The sequence below is a fragment of the Salarias fasciatus genome, chromosome 7, assembly GCF_902148845.1.
Source record: "Salarias fasciatus chromosome 7, fSalaFa1.1, whole genome shotgun sequence".
Taxonomy (NCBI): domain Eukaryota; kingdom Metazoa; phylum Chordata; class Actinopteri; order Blenniiformes; family Blenniidae; genus Salarias; species Salarias fasciatus.
The window spans coordinates 27823513-27843297 of NC_043751.1; the positions used below are offsets into that span (position 1 = coordinate 27823513).

Genomic DNA, 19785 nt, shown 5'->3' on the forward strand with positions numbered 1-19785 from the left:
GGAATGTGAAGGAGAAGTGACTGGAAAGAAATGTGTTGTTTCGTAGCTGAAACTTTCTGGGCTGGTTCAGAACGCGGGCCGAGACACGAATCAGATTTAAACAAAACTAAAGCGTAATTTGATTTGTTAATGGAGATTAATCAAAACCATAAATTATGCTTCAGTAGTCTCCCAACAAGCATGAAGAGAGTATTGGTTTTTTTTTTTAATACTAGTTTATTTCAACAGTCCTCTCTGTAATTATCTAATCGTATGATAATGATCAGGAATCCAGCGTTCAGCTCGTCAGTTCTGTATCTCTGTGAAGGCTTTTCATCCTCCCACGCTTTCACCATGCCTGGATTAATTAGGCAAAGTCCTCATTTGAATACACCTGTTCATGCACAACACCACTCAGTGCAGTGTGTCATCTTTCACTGGCAGGGTTGCCGGTTTCATTCCCCATCTCCCTCAAATGTCTGCCGTCGGATGTGTTGACGACCTTCCATGACTGCCGCCACCATGTGTGTCTGAACGGGTGAACATGATTAACAATGTAAAGCATTTTATGCATTGAATCAGTGCTAAAGTGCCATACAAGTTAAAATTATTTAGTCGGTTTTCATCCAAAAATGCTGCTAACTGAAAGCGCTTTTATTTGTATTGGCACGCTTCATGCAGGTTATTAGTAATTCAGGCTAATTTACTGGAATGAGACAGACATCACAGTGGAGGAGGATTAGTCTGTTCCACCTCTGTGTTCATATCGGCATTCGGCGTCTCCATTGTTTTGGTCTAACTCCAGCTCTCACATTAAAGGAATCACACAAACAGCGTAGTTCATAGAAGCAGAATGAGAAAAAAAAATTGGCATATTTCTGTCTCCACTGTTAACTTTTCCTCAGGGGCAAATGTCGCTGCACTTAGTCGTCATGGCAACACGATGGCAGCCAGCCGCTTTGACTTTTGGACTAAAACAGAACATAGATCTTAGTAAGCTACAGGATCAGATTTATAGTTTGGTTTTTACAAAATAAGCAGCCTGGATGGACTAATGACAGCTCCATTAAGCGGAAACCGTTTCACTTATTAAGTCAAGTTACAGTCAAGACATGCTGTTGAGCTAAGATTGTAGTTTATAAAGGGTTAATGAAGACCTGATTGGTGGTTTTAAGCCTGACAGGTTGAAGCGCCGCAGTAAAACATCAGAAATGTGCTGCATACAGTGGAATTTGCCGGCGAGTTGATTCTTTGCCCGAGAGAATGAAAATGTTGTCGGGAGAATAAACTACATCGTGTTTCTCTGTTTGAACCGTGAGCTTGAAGCAGGGGTCTCATCTGGCTGTGTTGGCCACATAAAAAGCTTTACAAGGTCTTTTAATTTTCAGTCTATTATGCCGGTGACAGAAAGCCATCACTCCTTGGTAATTGTCCATTATGGAAGGACGCAGACAGACGCATCTGCTCTCTTTCAGGAGCCAGTCTCCACTGTGTCAAGCAGGAAAACCTCAGATCTCTCTCTCTCTCTCTCTCTCTCTCTCTCACCGACACACATATTATCACCAGCATGAACATATGATTAAAGGGGTGTGACTTGGCATGTTAATGTCTTCTCCCCTCTCCATTATTTATGAGCTACATCTGAATGGCAGTTATCTCAATCTAGGGCAGCCATGCAGACATGCAGATGAAGCTGGAGGTTACTTTGCATTCTTGTGTCCTTATGAGCAAAAAAAAAAAGAAAAAAAAAAAGCAGCCTTTTTCAAAATTAATGACATCTATTGCCCGTCATTTATATTTGATGGTTTCTATTCATGTTTCTGTAATTTTCAGAGTCCTTCTGTTGTCTGCTATCAGGGCTGAGATGAGGTTCAGATGGTGCTTTGGGGGCTTCTGGTGATGAACATGCATTGTGAGTGCGGAGCCACTGAGGCTTTAAAAGGAAATGCGCTTTCGGGGTTATCTGGAACGACTGCATGCAGTTGAATTTAAACAGCTAGAGCTGGTTAATTCTCACTCTCCCATGTCTTCATTCCGCCTCACTTCCTTGCCGTCCCTCCGTCATCATCGCCAGCGATCTGCAGCGTTTGGCCTCCCTCTGGGGCGTTTTCCTCCTGTCCGCCTCCTCTCCTCCCACCCAGGGGCGACTCTGCCCTTGATACTGGAAAACACTCAAAACAATAATACAGGGGTGTGAATCAACACCTTGAAGGACGACTTCTCCCTCCCGCCCTCCTTCCCTCCCGCCCTTCATGCATGCATTCCTTCTTTCCTGCTCTCACCTGGTGACTCTGGTTTCTAGGAAACCGGTTTGTGCAGTGACGCTCGGATACTCTAAAGGTTTGATGGGTAAATACAGGGATGAGCTGAACAGCCAGCGACGGAGGGACTTGGCTTTCCTTATCGGTGCTGATAATACAGACGGGCGATATTTAAAGATGGATAGAAATCTTTTCGAGACAACAAAGTTGTACTGGAAGGGGATTATCATGGGCGGAGGTAAAGATGTTCTTTGTTTTTTGAGTGCGTGTGTGTGTGCGCGCGCGCGTGTGTGTGTGTGTGTGTGAGACAACCGACGAAGCAAACTCAAAAAATACATAATTTGCTTTGAGTAAAGAGTCTGGAGGGGAATTTTTCTGTTTAAACTGTCGATATAAACAAAATATTAGAGCAAAATCAGCTTTTAATGCTGACACACACACACACACACACACACACACACACACACACACACACACACACACTCAGGTGCTGTCACTCATATGGGTGTCTGTAAGTGTCTGTAAGTGTGGGTGCAGTCACATTAAAAGCATTTTAAACATGCAGCTTGTCACAGCAGAGGTAATCTGTCTGATTAGGTGAGATGAAACCAATTACTTTACACCACGGAAAACATCCGTGTGTTTACCGCAGAGTCTTTCACCAATGACACAGTTTTACGCCACAGATTGTGCGATTATTAGTTAGTGTTTGGAAACTTGTTGCTCGCTAGTACGATCAAATATTAGTTTTCTTTGGTCGTCTCACAGGATTCATAAAGGGATTAAGACCAGTCAGTGAAAATACTGTCTTTGTGTTCAGATGTGTTTTTTGTTATTAATTTGTGAATGGTTCAATAGTCCATCCTCAATCAGATTCTTTGTTTTCAAGCTGCACTTTAAAAGTTTTCTGATTTAATCACATTCTGGCAATTTCAACAGTCTCGTGACAGAATTCCAGTTTACCATGGGTTAAAGCAGGATACTTTCTGGAGAGGTCAGCAAACTGAGAATACTTCTCACATCGAGAATCCCACAATGCCGTTTATTGAATAACATGCAAACTCCTTTCAGAAAGATTTGAACCCATGTCCTCCTGAATCACCTGTTATTGTTTAAACTCCGCTCAAAATGATATAAATGTAAATCTTGGCTCACACCTTAGGAAGCTCATGTTTCTCCGTTTAGTCCAAAACATCCCGGGCTTGTCTGCTGTTTTCCATGTCAACAGTCAAACAGCTACACGAGTCGCAGACGAGCGCGTGGCGAAAGGAAACAGACCAAGTGTCACTTTCTGTGTTGACTGAGGGTCGGGATCCAGTCGAAGCTCATTCTGTCATTCAGCATTTGAGATGTCGGCGTGAGGCCTGTGTTTGCTTTGCAGCTCCCACACGCAGACAGAAACAGTCCGGACGCAGACCCGTCTCATAAGGAGATACCGCGTTTTCACACAAACACTGATGGACAGCAGCGTCTCAGAACAAGAAGAACACCTCTGATCTGTAAATGTTCACATGAATCAAAGGCAAGTCACTAAAATAAGGTGTATCTGGGACGCTTCCTTGATTCCATTGTAGAGACAGAAATAGACGAGGCGTTGCACAACCTCAAAGTTTTACAGTGTTTGTCATTACATAATGTGTGAAACCTGTTAGCATTGTTCCCGGTAGTCATTATCTCTGTTTACCTTTGGTACAACTGAAACAACGAGCATTTAGTATAAGCAGGGAAAAAATTAGCTTTGATTGCAAAGCAGTTCAGTTGATTTTCTTTGCTTTTGGCTGGACATTTTTCTATGATTTCCAAGTATTACCAGAGTGAAATTTACCTGGAGGGGAGGGTGGGATAGTGGGCTATGCCTTCTGCTGATTTTTTTTTTTTTTTTTTTGAGTTATCTTCTAAAATCCACAAATCCAGCAAATTAAAAAAGGGGAATAAATTAAATAAAAACCAAACATATATTTAAATTCAACCAAAAAGAAAATGATCTGAGGATGTCTTTGCAGTGGCGCACGCTTGGATGGGGGAATATAGGACGGTATTATATCCATAGCTTGAGTTCCAGTGGGTTTCTCTTCTAAAACATAGAGAGGTATACATTTTTATAAAAGGTGAACAAGAAATGATAATACCGTTGTTGACACAATGGAGTCGGGAGTGTGACGACTGTAGTTCAGTATTTTATGGTCTCTCATGTGCTAAACCGTCTCAAATCCTCCTTGTGAACTATACACTGCGGTTTTCAACGTCTGGTTGAGACACCGGTTTATAGAACATAAAAAAAGAAGAAGCTGACATAAGAAAAGAGGAAGTTCTTGAGGTTGAGCCTTCAGATGAACAGGCGAACTGACTCTCGTACTCTGAGTGTGTTTCTCCTACATGAACATGTTGAAAACCCTTTCGCTTGACCTTTACGTCGCAGTGTGTTGTTGTCATGTGTGGGTCGCGGTTCGTGGCATTTCGCCCTGTCGGTGTGTGTTTTCTGTTCTGGCACAGTGACACATCCCCCACTTCAGGAAATAATAGGCGTAAGACGATGGTGGTTACCAGACTGAGGATCGCCCCGCTGCACAGGGGAATCTCCGCATGCTGTCTGATGTGTGTGTGTGTGTGTGTGTGTCTGTGTGTGTATCATAACGCTGCTTTGATAAGCTGCTTACACGAGTTATATTCTCAATAAGGAACTTATACAGCGGATTGGGGCTCCGCTATGGAATAAGTTTTTGTGTGTGTGTGTGTGTGTGTGTGTGTGTGTGTGTGTGTGTGTGTGTGAGTGTGAGTGTGAGTGTGTGAGAACAGCAGGCAGGCCCGTCATGAGGAGTCCAGATGGTGGGTGGAGAAAACCCTCCTTTAATCCCTGAGCCAGGACATCATACCACCCCTTTCCACCTCTCTGTCTACACACACACACACACGCACGCACGCACGCCCTTCGCACACACACACACACACACACACACACACACACACACACACACACACACACACACACACACAAACACACACACACCGGCTCACGTCAGCTGGACTTCCTCCTGACGGCGTGCACGGCCTCCCGCTGAGCTTGTCCACTTTTCTTTTTACGTGTCATTATCTGCTCTCCATTATGTCGCCTCGCCGCGGCTCTGCCCGCCGGCGTTTTCCTTCCACTCGCCGAGCGCTAAGTGCTTGATGCAAAATGCAGATTGGGAAACAATGAGGAGCGATCCATGCTGACAGATGCATTTATTGACCAGACTGTAAGTAGATTCATATTAGCTCACTTTCATGCTGCCTTCTGTTGACTGCTTTATTTTTAATAGACTTTGATGTCTTTGGGTTGGGGTTAGGAAAGGGGTAGGGTGGTGAAAGTGTCCTTCATAGCTTGGTTTCTTAACTACTAAATAACTGCAAAGTTGAATGATCTTGTTACTTTTTAGCTCATAATTTTCTGTTTTTTCTTCCCATTGTCAAGTAAATTATTGCTTCTTTCAAATTAACAGTAACGTCTTGAACTCATTTATATATCAGAATATCAACTTCTCCAATCAGGGACATTTCAAGAGAAGAAATCTGGCCAAGTCTTTAATCCTCACAAACACCGGACAGCTCCAGTCTCTGTTTTATACCTGTTTCTCTCTGTGTTATTTGAGAAGCATCAAACTCATTAGCACGAAGGAAATGTGGAAGTTATAGAATATGGTCTTTTCTCGATTCTATATCTGCACAATGAAGGGTTAACAAATCAGGAACTGACCACTTCGGAGCTGGATTAAAGTAAAAGCACTCAAAACGTCAGAATGATCAGTGTGTGGAGCCTTTCGGTTCGTAGTGACGCCTGAATATTTCCCATTTCTAGCCCGAAGATTCGTCTTGGCACAGTGTTTTTCATTCATAAGAATATATTTTCACTGCTCTTCTCACTCTCAAAGAAATCTGAGGCAGATTTTATTGCTTGTGTGCTTTCTTTGGTGTTATTGTCATGATTTCTACGTCTCCAGGACCTGCGCTGTGCGTTCCGTCCACATGTCAACAACGGCACTGATGCTCGCGCACGTTTGATGTTTTATATTAGCAGACTTTTGGAGCAAAGTTCAGTGTGTGTGTGTGTGTGTGTGTGTGCGCTAACACTGGCGAGCCCATCATTGTTTTTATGAGTGTTGCTGTTTTCTCTTTAATCTTTTATGTGCATATTAAACGGCTGTGTTGAAAGGGCGTTCGCCTTCCCCACAGACTCTGCCCTACATATCACAGACAGACTAATTAGAGGTTCTCCCTCCGAGGAGCTGTGTATCCCTTTCATTTTCAAAACGGGAGTCTACGTCTTGATAAACGCAGCTTCCAGACGATCGGGTTTCCTTCATGCATCGCCAGCTATCGGCTGAGTCGCCGTTTGGGTCAGACGGTCAATGGGAGGATCAAGTGCTAACGGCTGATTCTTCCGTCTCCAATCTTCATTTTGAACTCTTAAATCTGACACTTTATGTTTGGAGCTCGGGTGCGGGACGATTGATCCAAACTTCCTGTGGTTTCCTTGCAGAGAGGAAAGGCAAAACGCCGTGCTGCCAGACCCGGAGCGCTGACGACCAGGCCTGCGTGGCTGTGAAGATCGAACAGTCCCAAGGTAGGCGGCCGCTCTCCATCCCCTCCACTCCAATGCATTATTGTGATTTTTTTTTTTTTTGTCTTGCTCTCGTTTGCTCCCAAGAAAGTAGTGCTTTTCATTCAAGGTTCACCTGTAAACGTAGAGCAGAATTCCTGCAGTGAAACGTTGGCGCAGTGATTAGACGCTCCGTTTCTTGATCCTCATCTTGTAAAGTGTGGGAGGTATGGCGCCGCCGGCAGCCCCGTTAAGATGCAAAGCTTTGTTATTTGTGGGTTACTTCCTCTGACTCACAGCAGGAGACTTGCAGCTATTTGCATTTAGAATCACAGGAGAGTTTCAAGCCTTAGTGAAAGTTAACTGAGTGGATAGAGATCCTTCAGGGCTTCGGAGCGAACCCGCCACTGACGTTGCTCTGCAGCAGTGAGGATGTGGGGAGACTCTGTGAACTACGAACAGGCGTCTGTGCAGCTTTACGCCATGCAGGGGTGTGAACGCTGCAGCTCTCTTCTCTATTTTTCTATCTCGAACTTACGCATGTGCGTGCAAGTGTGTGTGACTCTGTTTGACGAATGGGTGCTTGAGCCCCACTGGTATTCCTATTTTTTGCTTTTTTTTTTTTTTTGCTTTTTTTTTTTTACCTCCTTTTTTCATCCTTTTAATTCTCCCTGTAAATCCCTCCATGCCTTCACCTCTCCTCCATCTGGCTTCCTGTCTGTTTCTCTCTTCCCGTCTGTTTTCATCGTCTCGCCGTTTGTCTTCGTCTCTCCGTTTTCAAGCTCACTCTTCCCCCGTCGGTGTGACCTCTGCACCCCGCCATCCTCTCCTTGGACGCGTTGTCCTTTCAGTTGTTGCCCCCTCTGTTACCCCGGGGCAGATTGGGGTCCAGATACTGGACCGGTCTGTGGATTAGAGGTGGGGTTAATCTGAAGAAAGTCTGGGTGGTTGAATAGACACGGCTAATCCCCTTTATCTCATGCCTAATGTTAAGATGGTTATCACACACACACACACACACACTCACACACGATGGGCACAATGCCTCACCCAGACATCCACTTTAACGGCACTCTCTAATCTCATTGGGTGATGTAGGGCGGCTGGATTAATGTGTGTGTCTGTTTACGTCAAGGTGGGAAACTGTAGTTAATTTCTACAAATACTTTTACTTTTCACACTATTTGGTGTTTTATTTGTATGGATATTTGGATAAGAGATAGTGAATACACACACGAGAACGATACTGACTGAGCCCGAGACCGGAACCTGCTGAAACGACCTGGCTTTAGTTCGGTGTCCGTCTTGGTTCAGAGATTCGGTAGCAGTGCTTCATCGTGTTTGCACTTCTAAAGTTATCGGTCTGCTAAGAGGAAGTAAGTTTTTGGTTCATATGTAACATTTCACACGTGAGGTGTTAGCATGAGCGTGCAGCTCCGATCGTCACTGCTGAGTAACTGTTAAAAGCTTCTTAATGATCAGGCAAGTATAGGTGCAACTCAGCAAATTTGAATTACATGACTTATTTCCTTTGTTTTCTAACAGTCCAACTTCCGTGTATTTTAAATTTCTACACATAAACTGTACATTTTTTACCCTTTTGTTCTCTTTCTTTTAAAATCCCAAACAGCTGCAACTTTATCAGTGAAGATCTTTTAGAAAATGGAATTTCTGCTGGTTCAACTCGTTCACTGAAGCACAAAAGAATATTAAAAAAAATTCTTGCCATTGCTCGTCGTTCTGCTCTGTAGCCACAAACCTCAGGTGTGTGTATGTGTGTGTTTCACTGTGTGCGCTCATTTGTGCATCTTCTCACACAAAGCTGACAGGAGCCACATTTACCATAGAAATGAAGGCCATCTCTGTGGTTCGCCTCTTTTTTAAGCATGCGACGCTTCGGAGTTCACATATATTGAGGGCGGAGCTGCAGAGCGCCTGCAGTCCAACGCAGAACATCACACACACTGAACATGGACGGCCTGCAGCTGCAGTTCCACACACTGGCGTCTGGAGAAGGTACAGTGTGTGAATCATCTGCTCCTCCGATCGTTGTTTCATTTTCACGTCGTTTTTGACACATACAGCTTGAAGTTGTTTGGTTTGGTGACTAACTTTCTCTCGATTGCTGCTTTGAATATTCGCTCCCACGCTGTGCCTGGGGTAAAGAGGTCAATGGGATAATCGCAGTGTGCGAGGCTTCGTTTTGATTTTAGCTGCCCTGATGTGAAACAATGTCGACTGTGTGTGCTCGTCAATCATTGATTAGACTATTGGACAGACCAGGAACACACACACACACACGCACACACATAAAGAGGTACACCGTGTGTCCTCTGCGTCTTTGACTTTCACTCTTTACGATTCAATCCGAACAAACAAAATCAATGAGTTTGATGCACTTTATTTATATTAGACTTCACGCATACAGGTGGATTTGTTTTGCAGTTAATCCCAGTGTTAGATTTATTTATAATATATGATAATTTGTACATGTTAGCGATCAGAGAGTCTACCTGTTCAGTCGTTATTGTGATTTTGTGAATTATATCAGTTCAGGAGAGCAGGCGTGTGTTATGCCAGCTTTTGTGAGTGTGTGTGTGGCTCTCTGGAGTGTGTGTGTGATCGAGAGTGAGGGAGGAGCTGTGACTTGTACAGCAAGTCTTCGTCTCAGCCGTATCGCTCACAGCAGCGCTGCCCGGGGAGGACTGCGTGGAACTTAACGTCAGTGTTCCTCTTTGACCAAACACACTCAACACACACGCTCAACACACACACACACACGCCACGCCGAGCTTCAGCTCCACAGCTGATTTCCTCTCAAGCTCCAGGTGAGTTTGAGATTTCCTGAAGGGAGTGCTTGATGTCTGGATGACTGTGTGAAGCTTCTGTCTGTTCTCTGGTCTGCTGGAGCTTCCACCATTTGTGTTGATTTATGCGATATTGTTTCTCCACAGCCGTCCAGGTCTTTAATATAGTGACTGTAAACAGGTGTGGACACGTCATTGTAACACTCACACATGGCTTTACGACCTTATATACTGTTGTTTGATAAGCTGTTCTTCAGATAGTTGCTCCTTTCACCTTTGGCTCGCTGCTATCTTCACTCCGGTTATCTTGTTTTTATATACTGCCCCGTTTAATAAGACGAAACAGAAACGATGCAGAGCGCTCTCAGTCGGTCCCGATGATTCCATGTGTCACACCCTCCAGATCCGTGTTTTCACGCCGTGTCGATCGATTTCCAGGGCGGCGACACAGTGCGGCGCACAAACAGGTGTGTCTTTTCTCTGCATACCTGAAACTGTCACCTTAATGCGCTGGCATCTGCTTTACTGGAAGGAGATTGACGGTGGAACGAGGAACTTATTGAGAGCAGGCCGGATAAGCCGCTGTCAGGCGGAGACTTCGGGAACAGAAATGACTGTGACTGATCGTCTGAGTGACGATTAACCAGCCGCTGCGTGTGGCCACATGCAGGGACAAAAGGACTGTGTTTGTCTCCGCACTTCCTTGTCAGTGTAAGAAATTATCCTTCACCTTTTGATATAAGGGTCTCATGTTCCTGCCTCTTGACTGACGTAGCTCGAGCGATCCAGCTCCGGTTCAGACCGAATGATCCGTTTACTTACAGGCGGACGGAGTTCAGCGTTTCTGAAACCACATGGCTGCTCTGAGTTTTATAAAACTGGATCTAACTTTGAAAAATGTAAAATCAAACTGCCTATAATGATCACAGGTAAAGGCCTCGAACTGTGTAGTGTTTAGCACTCACACCTCACAGTAAGACAGTCCCTGGTTTGAATCTGGGCTCATGGACCTTTTTTTGTGGTTTTTGCATTTCGTCTCTTTGTCTCCAGTTTCCTCCCACTCGAACACTCTGTGTGTATTTTTTTTTGTCTTTTTTTTCCCTTCTTTTAATTTTTAATTTTTTTGTTTTTTTAATTTTAGGGTTTAGGGTGTGTGTGTTTTTCCTGTGGCCACCTGTGCAAGGTAGCTGCAGTTGGATGAAGCAGTATTGAAAACGGATGTACGCAGTTTTAGCTGTTCTGTCAAGCACAAGTTCTTGGTTTTCCTTCTGCAAAATAGTCCCTCTTACATTGAACCAGTATAAAACGAGAAGGTAAACATGATAAATGTCAGCTCATTTGCACAGATATTAAAATTTGCATGATGCAGTTATTGGATCTGTCGTCTGACGGACCTCATTTTGTCTGTTTCAGACTCTCGTTTGGATGATTCATGGTTTTCGGTCACTGCTTGTTTATTAGTTACACTGAAGCATTTTTGCTCCTGACTGAAGCATTCCTCCGCTGTTTCCATGAGCTGGTGGTACATTTTCGTATGTCCGAGCTGGAGGGCTGTGGATCGGCGGTAGGAGCCGTGAGTTTACTGCCTCAGGACTGACCAGTCATACGAACATGTAAATAGAAACGAGCTGAACTCACTCACTCAGCTCAGGTGAGCCGTGTCTCTCTGTCTCTGTGAGGCGGTTTTCGCTCAGCTCTGCTTCAGTCATGAAAACAAACAAGGAATACGTGGTGTTGACGGCTTCAGCTTGTTGCAGACATCAGTCAAACAGGCGTCATCCTGCAGCACAGAAAACAGCAAAGGTCAGTTTGATTTAGTGGAATAGTAGTTTGTATTTACTATTGTTCTTCATGAAGATGCTATATGGCAGGTTGGAACAGAATAAAAATCTGTCCAGGGTATTGGAGAATATTAAAGATGAAGATGTGGTGTTTACAGGATGTTACGGGCAGTAACCATGACCCTGCCTCCATTTTGGGTGATATATTTATAATCTGATGCATAACGTGAGGCTGAATGTTTTCATTTTCACACCTAATGTGTCCAAAAAGGGAAGTGAAGCATCTCGCCCAGAGAAACTCCTTGGGCAGCCTTCATGAACGATTGGTAATTTTATGCCCACGTTTAGAAAGTCTTCACTCCCAAACACAGCGTGGGATTGTTTCCAGTCAGACCGCCGCTTTAAGCTGTTGCCTTTAATTACGGCCGGTCTGTAAAAGTAGAAACTGTGACTATATGATTCTGTGGTGTTCTTTTTTTTTTCTTTCTTTTTTTCCTTTCTGTTTCGGGGTTGGTACGATAAAGATCACTTTAGAAAGTAATGTGAGGCTTCAAGCACCGTTTAGGCACGTAGTAAAGGCGACAGTTTTTGTAAACAAAATGCCTCCGAAGGCGTAAATGCATAGTTTAGTGTGTACATTTCAGAAGAATCCATTTTGGGAACCAGAGCACCGAAGTAGTAAACACACAGCTGCCATGCCGGACCATACCGGGACCACAATGGAACTTGTACTTATAAAATCACTCATGAGGGTCCCACAGTTTGAGATTACGTGTTAACTCTAGAGGTGTCATGAATGGCGCCCGGCCCAGGCTGTACTTTACAATTTCCGGAGTTTGATGTCTGAAGAAATTGACTCATCTAATTTGCTTGTGACCCGTCGAGCTCTCTGGTGCGTCAGCTCGGGCCTAATAACCTTTGAGCAGACTATATCAGTGCATACGGAGGCTTCCTGCCTGTTATATTCTGCTCTCTCACGTTTATAGTCCAAAGTCGAGTTCGCGTTACCTCAGAACTGACCGATACTCACTTTGCATAAACAGTGGAATTAACCTTTCACTTAATGACTTTCCATATATATCTGCTGGTTTTCATTGAGACGGAGGCTTACTTTGTTTGTCTGTTTCGGTTTTTGCTTGTGGTTTTGTAATGGCTGCTGTATAAACCAGGTCTGCCTTAAAAACGAAGTCTTGGGTCCTGTTTCCACGGCAGCGTTTCATATGAAAATGTTATTTTCCATCTACTCGCTTATGCGAAGACGAACCATTTACGATGGAGGCTTCCTTGTCAAAACTAACTAAACTAAAATATAGGGAATGCACAATGTGTTAAACGGCATTGAACCACAGATTGTTTTTTTTATTGATTAGTGTCATTTATCAATATTTAACTGAAATCAGGAAAATAATCTTGAGAATGTTTCCAAAGAGAGCAGACACTTCTTCTATCAGCTCGGGTGGAAGATCCTTTTCAGAAATAAAATGTGAAGTTGATGTGTGTGACGACGTCCTCCGCTATAAATAGACCAACCAGCTGCACTTTGAGACGAGAGGAGACGGAGTCCATCAAGAAATTAAGACCTCCTCTCAATGATTCATGGTACCGGGATGGAAAGTTTCTCTTTCTCCTTATTAGCGTGACTGAGAGCCAAACAGACGAGGAGTGTTCGTCGCTCTCCGTGCTGCAGGCCGCCTCTCACTGCAGACAGAACATACAGAAATCTAAACATGTCCCCTTCCTGCTCTGCGGCTGTGGCTCTGCGCTCGCCGTTTATCTGCGCGATTAGAGAACTGCATTGATTTCTTCCATTCGGCCGATACATCAGTGTCTTCTGTTAAATCGCACACACCTGCTTAAGTGACCACCTCAAATGGAAACTAATGCTCCGATAGCTTGTAAAATAATGGGAGTGCCGACTCGCTTCTGGCAGCAAAGCCCCATAAATGGACATTTGCCTTAGTGGGCTGCTTCTCATAGACCAGTGTGTGTGTGTGTTCACTGTGGGGTCAGAGAGGGGTAGATTACACTGCTGTAAACACTGTCAGTGTGTGTCCGTATTAAATTAGTCTGTCTGCTCAGTCCAAATGCAGCAGCGGTGCCATCTGTGGACAGCTGGTTGTGGGGAAAACGTCTCGCTGGAGCGGATCATCAACTGGATCATTAGCTGGATAATCAACTGAAGTGTGTGACGCTCCTCTAATATTTACTCTTCAGCTGTTTATCTTAGTCATATTTGGAACAATGAATATTTGATAGGAGTTATCTGCTGCTGTGTGGGACATAAAGAACACCGTCGGTCTGGTGCGAGTTGTTTCTGGAAAGATGCAGAAACACTCCAGCTGCAGGAAACCTTGGAAAACACTGCAGGAGACGGCTGCAAAGGAACCGAGGAGATTTAGCAGAGTCCAATCTTTGCAGAATCTTTCACGGCTCACTGTAAAAACTGATTTCTTGCATTTTAAGCGTGTTTGTTTCAGCGTCTAACATTATTCTGAAACGTGTATGGAAACAAAATTGAACATTGATGCCATTATTTTTATAATGCATCTCCGTTTTGTCTTTTCTTTTTTGCAAAGCTTCACTGTGAAAACTGGTTTCCAAACAGTTTTTTTTAATTCAGTCAGAATAAGTTTAAGATACTAGACAGTTTATGTGTATTTCTATGTGTAGGTAAATCACTATGTATGTCTGCATAGGTGAGTGTACATTAAATATATATTCATATTTATGTTCATTAAATAAAGATTTATCTATTTATATGCATTTATTTGCAAAGGTTATATAGGTGTGTGTGTGTGCACGTGTATTTAGGTAGATACATTTATTTTATGGCACATGAACGTGATTGTATTTGGCGTCTGGAGCAAATTAAGAATTTTTGAATGATCTCTTATTATTAATGTATTGCTATAGACCAGTGAGATGCATGTGTGTGATGTGATGCAACAAAATATATCAACGATTCCAAACTATTGTTGTGAAAGTAAAAACAGTTTTCTCGTTTGAAACGAGGTGCCTCAGCAGAAGTGGCTTTCAGTTCCAGGTCAGAAAAGCCTGACCTGATGCAGATGAAGACTTGCTTCCTCGTCAGATCAAAATAAAGGAACAGATATCTTTGCTAAAATGATTCGAATTGTATTCCGTCTTTTTTATCCTGCTTGTAATATTTTCTTTGTATTTGTCATGTTTGATTTCCATCATCTCTGCAGCACAGTGTCCAGTCTCTGAACCCTTTGGCCTGACTGTAACGTGTGTGTTCCGTGTGTGTTCCTCCAGCTTTAGGCAGCAGCCCGGCGCTCTCCCAGAGCAGCGTGCCCAGCGTCCAGGCCTGTCTGAACCGTGCCAGTGGACTCAGCGGCGACAAGACCCGGGCAGGGGTCAATGGAACCAGCTCCGGCGGCAGGGCCCGGCTGCCGTCTAAACCACAAGGTACATCGGCGAGCGAGCGAGTAAACCACGCCGCACGGCGGGAAGGTCACACAATGTGAGAGTCACACTGAGTCATCGGTGTGAGAAAGTATGGACACACACACACTCTGACCCTGACTCTCCTACTGATATAATCGTAGAACAGCCACGGTGGGCTGGATCGTCTCTACGGTTTGTGAGGACTTTGCGTACGCTACGTGATTGTGGTCATGTTCACGAAACAGTTAAAACAGGAATCGAGTTATGTAAACTGGAATGGGATCAGTGAGTCCGGAGACTCGTTCCTCTTTTATTTGAGCTAAGTAAATCATTTCACACAGATAAGACGGGGGACAAAGCTCTGTTTTTACCCTCCCCGCCCCCCTGGCTGTAAATCAAGCAAGGAATTGATTCAGAAAACACTGATTTGAGAAGATGGTTAATCTTTTCTGGTACTTTAGGCTTAGTTCGGTTACTTTGTGTGTGAAAACCAGCTCAGTGTGGAGTGCTGTCTGTTAGGATGTCTCACACCGCCCTCTTCAGCTTTCAAGTGACATTACAGCGGCGTGTTGACCAATGTGAAAACCATCAGGGCAGGTCATCAGCATTCAAGGCCGGCGCTCACACTGTTCCCATGTCGCCTCTCCAGTGCCCCCGAAGCCCCTGCACCTCCTGAGCCCAGTGACGGAGGTCCAGACTCCCCTGAGCCGCTTCCACAAGCCGTCACTCGGATTCATCATGGAGGAGGGAGGAGGAGGAGGAGGAGGAGGAAGAGGAGGAGGAGGAGGAGCAGCTGTGAACCGGGACAGAGTGAAGGAGAAACACTCCAAAGTCTCAGACCTCATCAGCCGTTTTGAGGAGAACAGGTATGCGCTCTTCACCTCCTCCCTCTGTCTCTGTCGCTGCCGGTGTGTTTCCCTCTAAAGAATTCAAATAGAAATTTGATACTGCCATAAAACACACAAAAAATGGGTAATTGGAAGATTTGTCTTGGGAATTGTTCACTCTGTTCAATATTATTCATGGCAAGAGGCTGTTTTGTTGATTGAAATCACTTTCTCTCAGTCCGTCACCAGTAAAGCAATTTCCAGCCGTGCAGATTGGTTGTGGTTGAATAGCTCCATCTGTGTCACCTCGTTGTTTTGTAATAAAACAGCCTCGGCCAGGCTGTCATCATAACAGTGACGGAAAACGTCGTCTTTCCCAACCTTTCGTGGGGCGGCTATTTCAGGGATGAAAAGCAGAAGTGTCTTGATTAAAGTCGTTTGCCGTCGCTGTCGCCGGCCGGCCGGCTGCAGCTCAGAGGAGAGCCGTGGACGGAGCAGGCGGAGATTAGTCTGGCGAAGCGGCCGGTAGTGTGGCGAGGAGGGGGGATGAGAGGAGATTTGTACAGGCGAGTGGAAACACAGGGCCTCATTCCGCTGTGGGACGCCGCTCAGCGTGGTGAGATGAAGCCCAGGAGGACCAGGTAGGATCTGTTTGAGTTACTCCTCCTGTCTGTAGATCTGGTGATGAAACTGGATTTTCTAACGTTGAGTTGTCTGGAATGTCACGTAGGAGAAAGATCTCACTTTTTATGCACTCATGACACAGATAAATGTTTCACAACTAAAACCTTTTCAAGCATCTTTTAAGTTTTGATCATTCTACAGTGACGAAACCATTAAAAGGTAAAAAAAACTTTTTCATAAACTATGCAGGTTTTAGCTGCAGCCTTGTTTCTGTGATTGAGGCCCTTTTAAAACTGATGAGAGACACAACAATGGTGCCCTTGTCCTGCCTGCTCGCTCGTACAGTTTGCCCCCCAAAAGAAATGTTCAGACTGCAGCAGAGGCAGGGAAATTTCCCCGCAGTCTCATTAATATTGTTATCTTTACACTCCCAGGTCGTGTCCTGCAGCCTGAATCCCCAAAAACACACGGGCAGAACCTAAAGCAGCACCTTTTCATCGCACTCTCCGGTGTGAAATGAGGTTAATCAGAGCAAGCGGGTGCTTCTTTTCTCATTCAGACCCAGCCGGGCCGCAGGGGATTATCCCTCTAGCGGCCTCGCAGCGGAGAGCAGAGAAAGGCCCACAGCCTGTGAGAACAGAATTAGCCTACTAATATACTAATCTGGTTCACATGCTGCTCGGCTGAACAGCCGCACGGCGAAGTGGAGGCTTGAGTGTGAAACGCTGTTCTGCACCGCAACACTTTCTATGTTATTTATATTCAAAGAGGAACTGGTGTGTGTGTGTGTTGACGTAGTGAAGTGTGGGTGTTTTTCTTAAAGGAGGCCGAAGTGGTGTATGTGGCCAGCTAATGTTAGTATTATTCAGCCTTCCTGTGCGAGGTGAACGGCACACAAACCTCAGAACTGATTCATCTGTGGAGTCTTTCGCCAGCCTGCTGTTTCTTTCCCCTGTTTACACCTACTTCCTGTTTCTGCATCACTGTATGTTAGATCAAATCTGCTCCGGGGTGAAGTTTAGCTGTTACTAACCTCGCCGCTTGTTGGAGCGCCGGAGGTGGGGGGGGGTCATCTGTGGGGAAACAGCTGCACTGGCTGCTGGTACAGGATGTCAGGCAGCTGAATGGTGACATTGTACATGCATGTGTGTTTTTGTTTTTCTTTTTTTAACCAGGCTGTTAGGTTTGGGTTTTTTTTTCAAACTCAAGCAAGCTGGTTTTTCATTTTCATTCATGTCCAAGTAGAGAAGCGAGATCTCACTGCACCATATATCAAGCAGGGTGGATGTATGTGTGTGTGTGTGTGTGTGTGTGTGTGTGTGGAAGTAGGACAGCACCCACCTCTCGGGAGTGTAGTTGTACCTCTCCTCCTCCTCCTCCTCCTCTGTCTTCCTCATTACTGTAGCTCCAGTCCTGCTCGGCTCTGCTCACACTTCCTCTGCATTACAGCAGCGTTCAGCAGCCTCTTTAGACAGCAGGAAGTTTGTGCATCTCTACAAGTTTATTTTTAACTCTCACACTCACGTGTAAAAGCTCTCTGCTTACCGTGGATCCCCGCACTCTCCGTCAGCATGCCACGGCGAGCAGCTGCTGAATAGCCTCCTGCAATCTGTCTTCTTTTATTTTTTTTCCAGCTCTTTTCCCCCGTCTCCTTCTTTTTTAGGAAGTGCGTCGGTTAACTCGTTGTGCGCTCTTGCCCAGCTGACCCGCTTCCTCCTTTTGCCTTTTCCACTGTTCCTCCAGCAACCCAGAGAGCAAGAGAGACGGCTCGCCGGTCAAACACGTCGGCAAGGCGTCCAACGGCAGCCCGGCTCTCCGCGCCTTCCCCAAGCAGGCGGAGCCCGGCAGGGTCCAGGAGAACCACTCCGCCCCCGTGACGGCGGCGCAGGATGCGCCCAGGCCGGCCAACGGGGTGCTAGGGCAGATGGAGAAAGAGGACCCGAAGGAGAGCAGGAATGGAACGGGCGAGGGCGTGAAGCTGGTTAATGGAGACATGGGCGGCGCGGAGCAGAGCGACGGTCACTCACCGCCGCACTCGGACAGGACGGACGCAGGAAGCCGGGCGGAGAGCGAGGACGGCCGGACGCCGGCGGACAGCGAAGCAGGGAGCACGGGGCAGAAGGTAGGTACACACACTCCTACAGCTTCATCCCTCCCAGTGTTGAGATCTGCCAAAAATACACACTTTGTGTCACACACCGACGGACTCTCAGGGCTTCTCTGTTGTTGCGCCGACTCGTCGGTCTCTGGCACGTATTTACTTTCTTAGCTTTCAGTCTAATTAAATCATCTGAACCACTTCTCCTCGGGGGTCACGCTAACATTGTCAGGGTAGAGTTACTAGGGAAGAAGTGTCTGTGTGTGTGTGTGTGTGTGTGTGTGTGTGTGTGTGTGTGTGTGTGTGTGTGTGTGTGTTATATTCATGGCATCCATGTCCGTCTCAGAGGGGTTATTTTCTGTGAAGACTGAGCAGATGTCAAACATCGGAGCAGCTGAGTTCGTGCCTCAGCAGCCTCCCGCTTGGGAAACCATGATGCCGGCTGCCGTCCTCCATTTATAAATATCTCTCAGGTTTAGATCAGTCTCTTTTCTTCTGCGGCGGTGAAAACAAGCACACAGCCTCGGCGCTGCGGGAGAGCAGGAGCCACAGGCAGCGCCGAAGATTATAGTGCTTCAGTCACTCTAGATGCCCCATATTTAACTCTCCATCCTGCTCAGTCAAAACAGCTCTTATTTTCAGTGGTGTCGTCAGCCCGGGAGGCAGACAAGTCAAGTTTAAGGTGAACTTTGACGATTGATTTCATTACTTAATTTAAACTGATAAATTCACTCTGAGTGACTTTATTGGATTCTTAAGCAGCTTGTTTGTTCTGTTTGCTTGAGCTGAGAAGTAATAAAGTTCACTTTGTTGCTGATTTAAGTGCAGCTTTGCATTGTGAGACTTCTTTATTAACAGTAGCTATAAAAGCACATTAAAGTGATCATTGAGTTTTGCTTTAAATGCTGCTTCACAGTTCTGTCTGACTCGCCTAATAGAAGTGTGTGTTTCATCCACCGTGACATGTAAAAACGTTTGCGATCAGGAAGCTGCCACGTGGTGTACTCCTCCACCATCCGCCCACTGTCTTTACCTGGAAACTTTACATTGTTAAACTTAATACCGATTTAATTGTGTGAATTGTTTCTTTATTCTTAATTTGAAAAGTAGATACAGAAGAAAAAGAAGGATGTTGAAATTAAATCCCAAAAAGGATTATGATTTTTTTTTCCACCTGGAGGCTTTTTGTGTGATGTTTGCTTGTGTGTGTGTGTGTGTGTGTGTGTGTGTGTGTGTGTGTGTGTGTGTGTGTGTGTGTGTGTGTGTGTGTGTGTTTTTCTCCAACACACTGTCTTCCCACAGTCCAAAAACAAGCCTGTGAGGTGAATAATAGTCCCTGTAATAGGCAGTGTGTCGCTGTTTTTGTTGTTGTTGTTGTCTGCCTCTCCGTCGCGTGACGTAACCTGCCTCCACCAATAACCAGC

General features: G+C 45.2%; 1 protein-coding gene across 3 annotated transcripts in view; it reads left to right on the forward strand.

Moving 5' to 3' along the window:
- Window positions 1-19785, forward strand: part of LOC115391826 (FYVE, RhoGEF and PH domain-containing protein 4-like) — a 46773-nt gene that overhangs the window by 20072 nt on the left and 6916 nt on the right. For 2 of the 3 annotated variants that reach the window (XM_030096194.1, XM_030096195.1), the window contains exons 2-5: window positions 6757-6840; window positions 14681-14833; window positions 15462-15678; window positions 18007-18385. In XM_030096194.1, coding sequence (XP_029952054.1) covers window positions 6757-6840; window positions 14681-14833; window positions 15462-15678; window positions 18007-18385 — 833 coding nt within the window. Of the gene's footprint in view, window positions 1-2323; window positions 2479-6756; window positions 6841-14680; window positions 14834-15461; window positions 15679-18006; window positions 18386-19785 lie in introns of those variants that run through there. The other variant, XM_030096192.1, reaches the window with a different exon arrangement.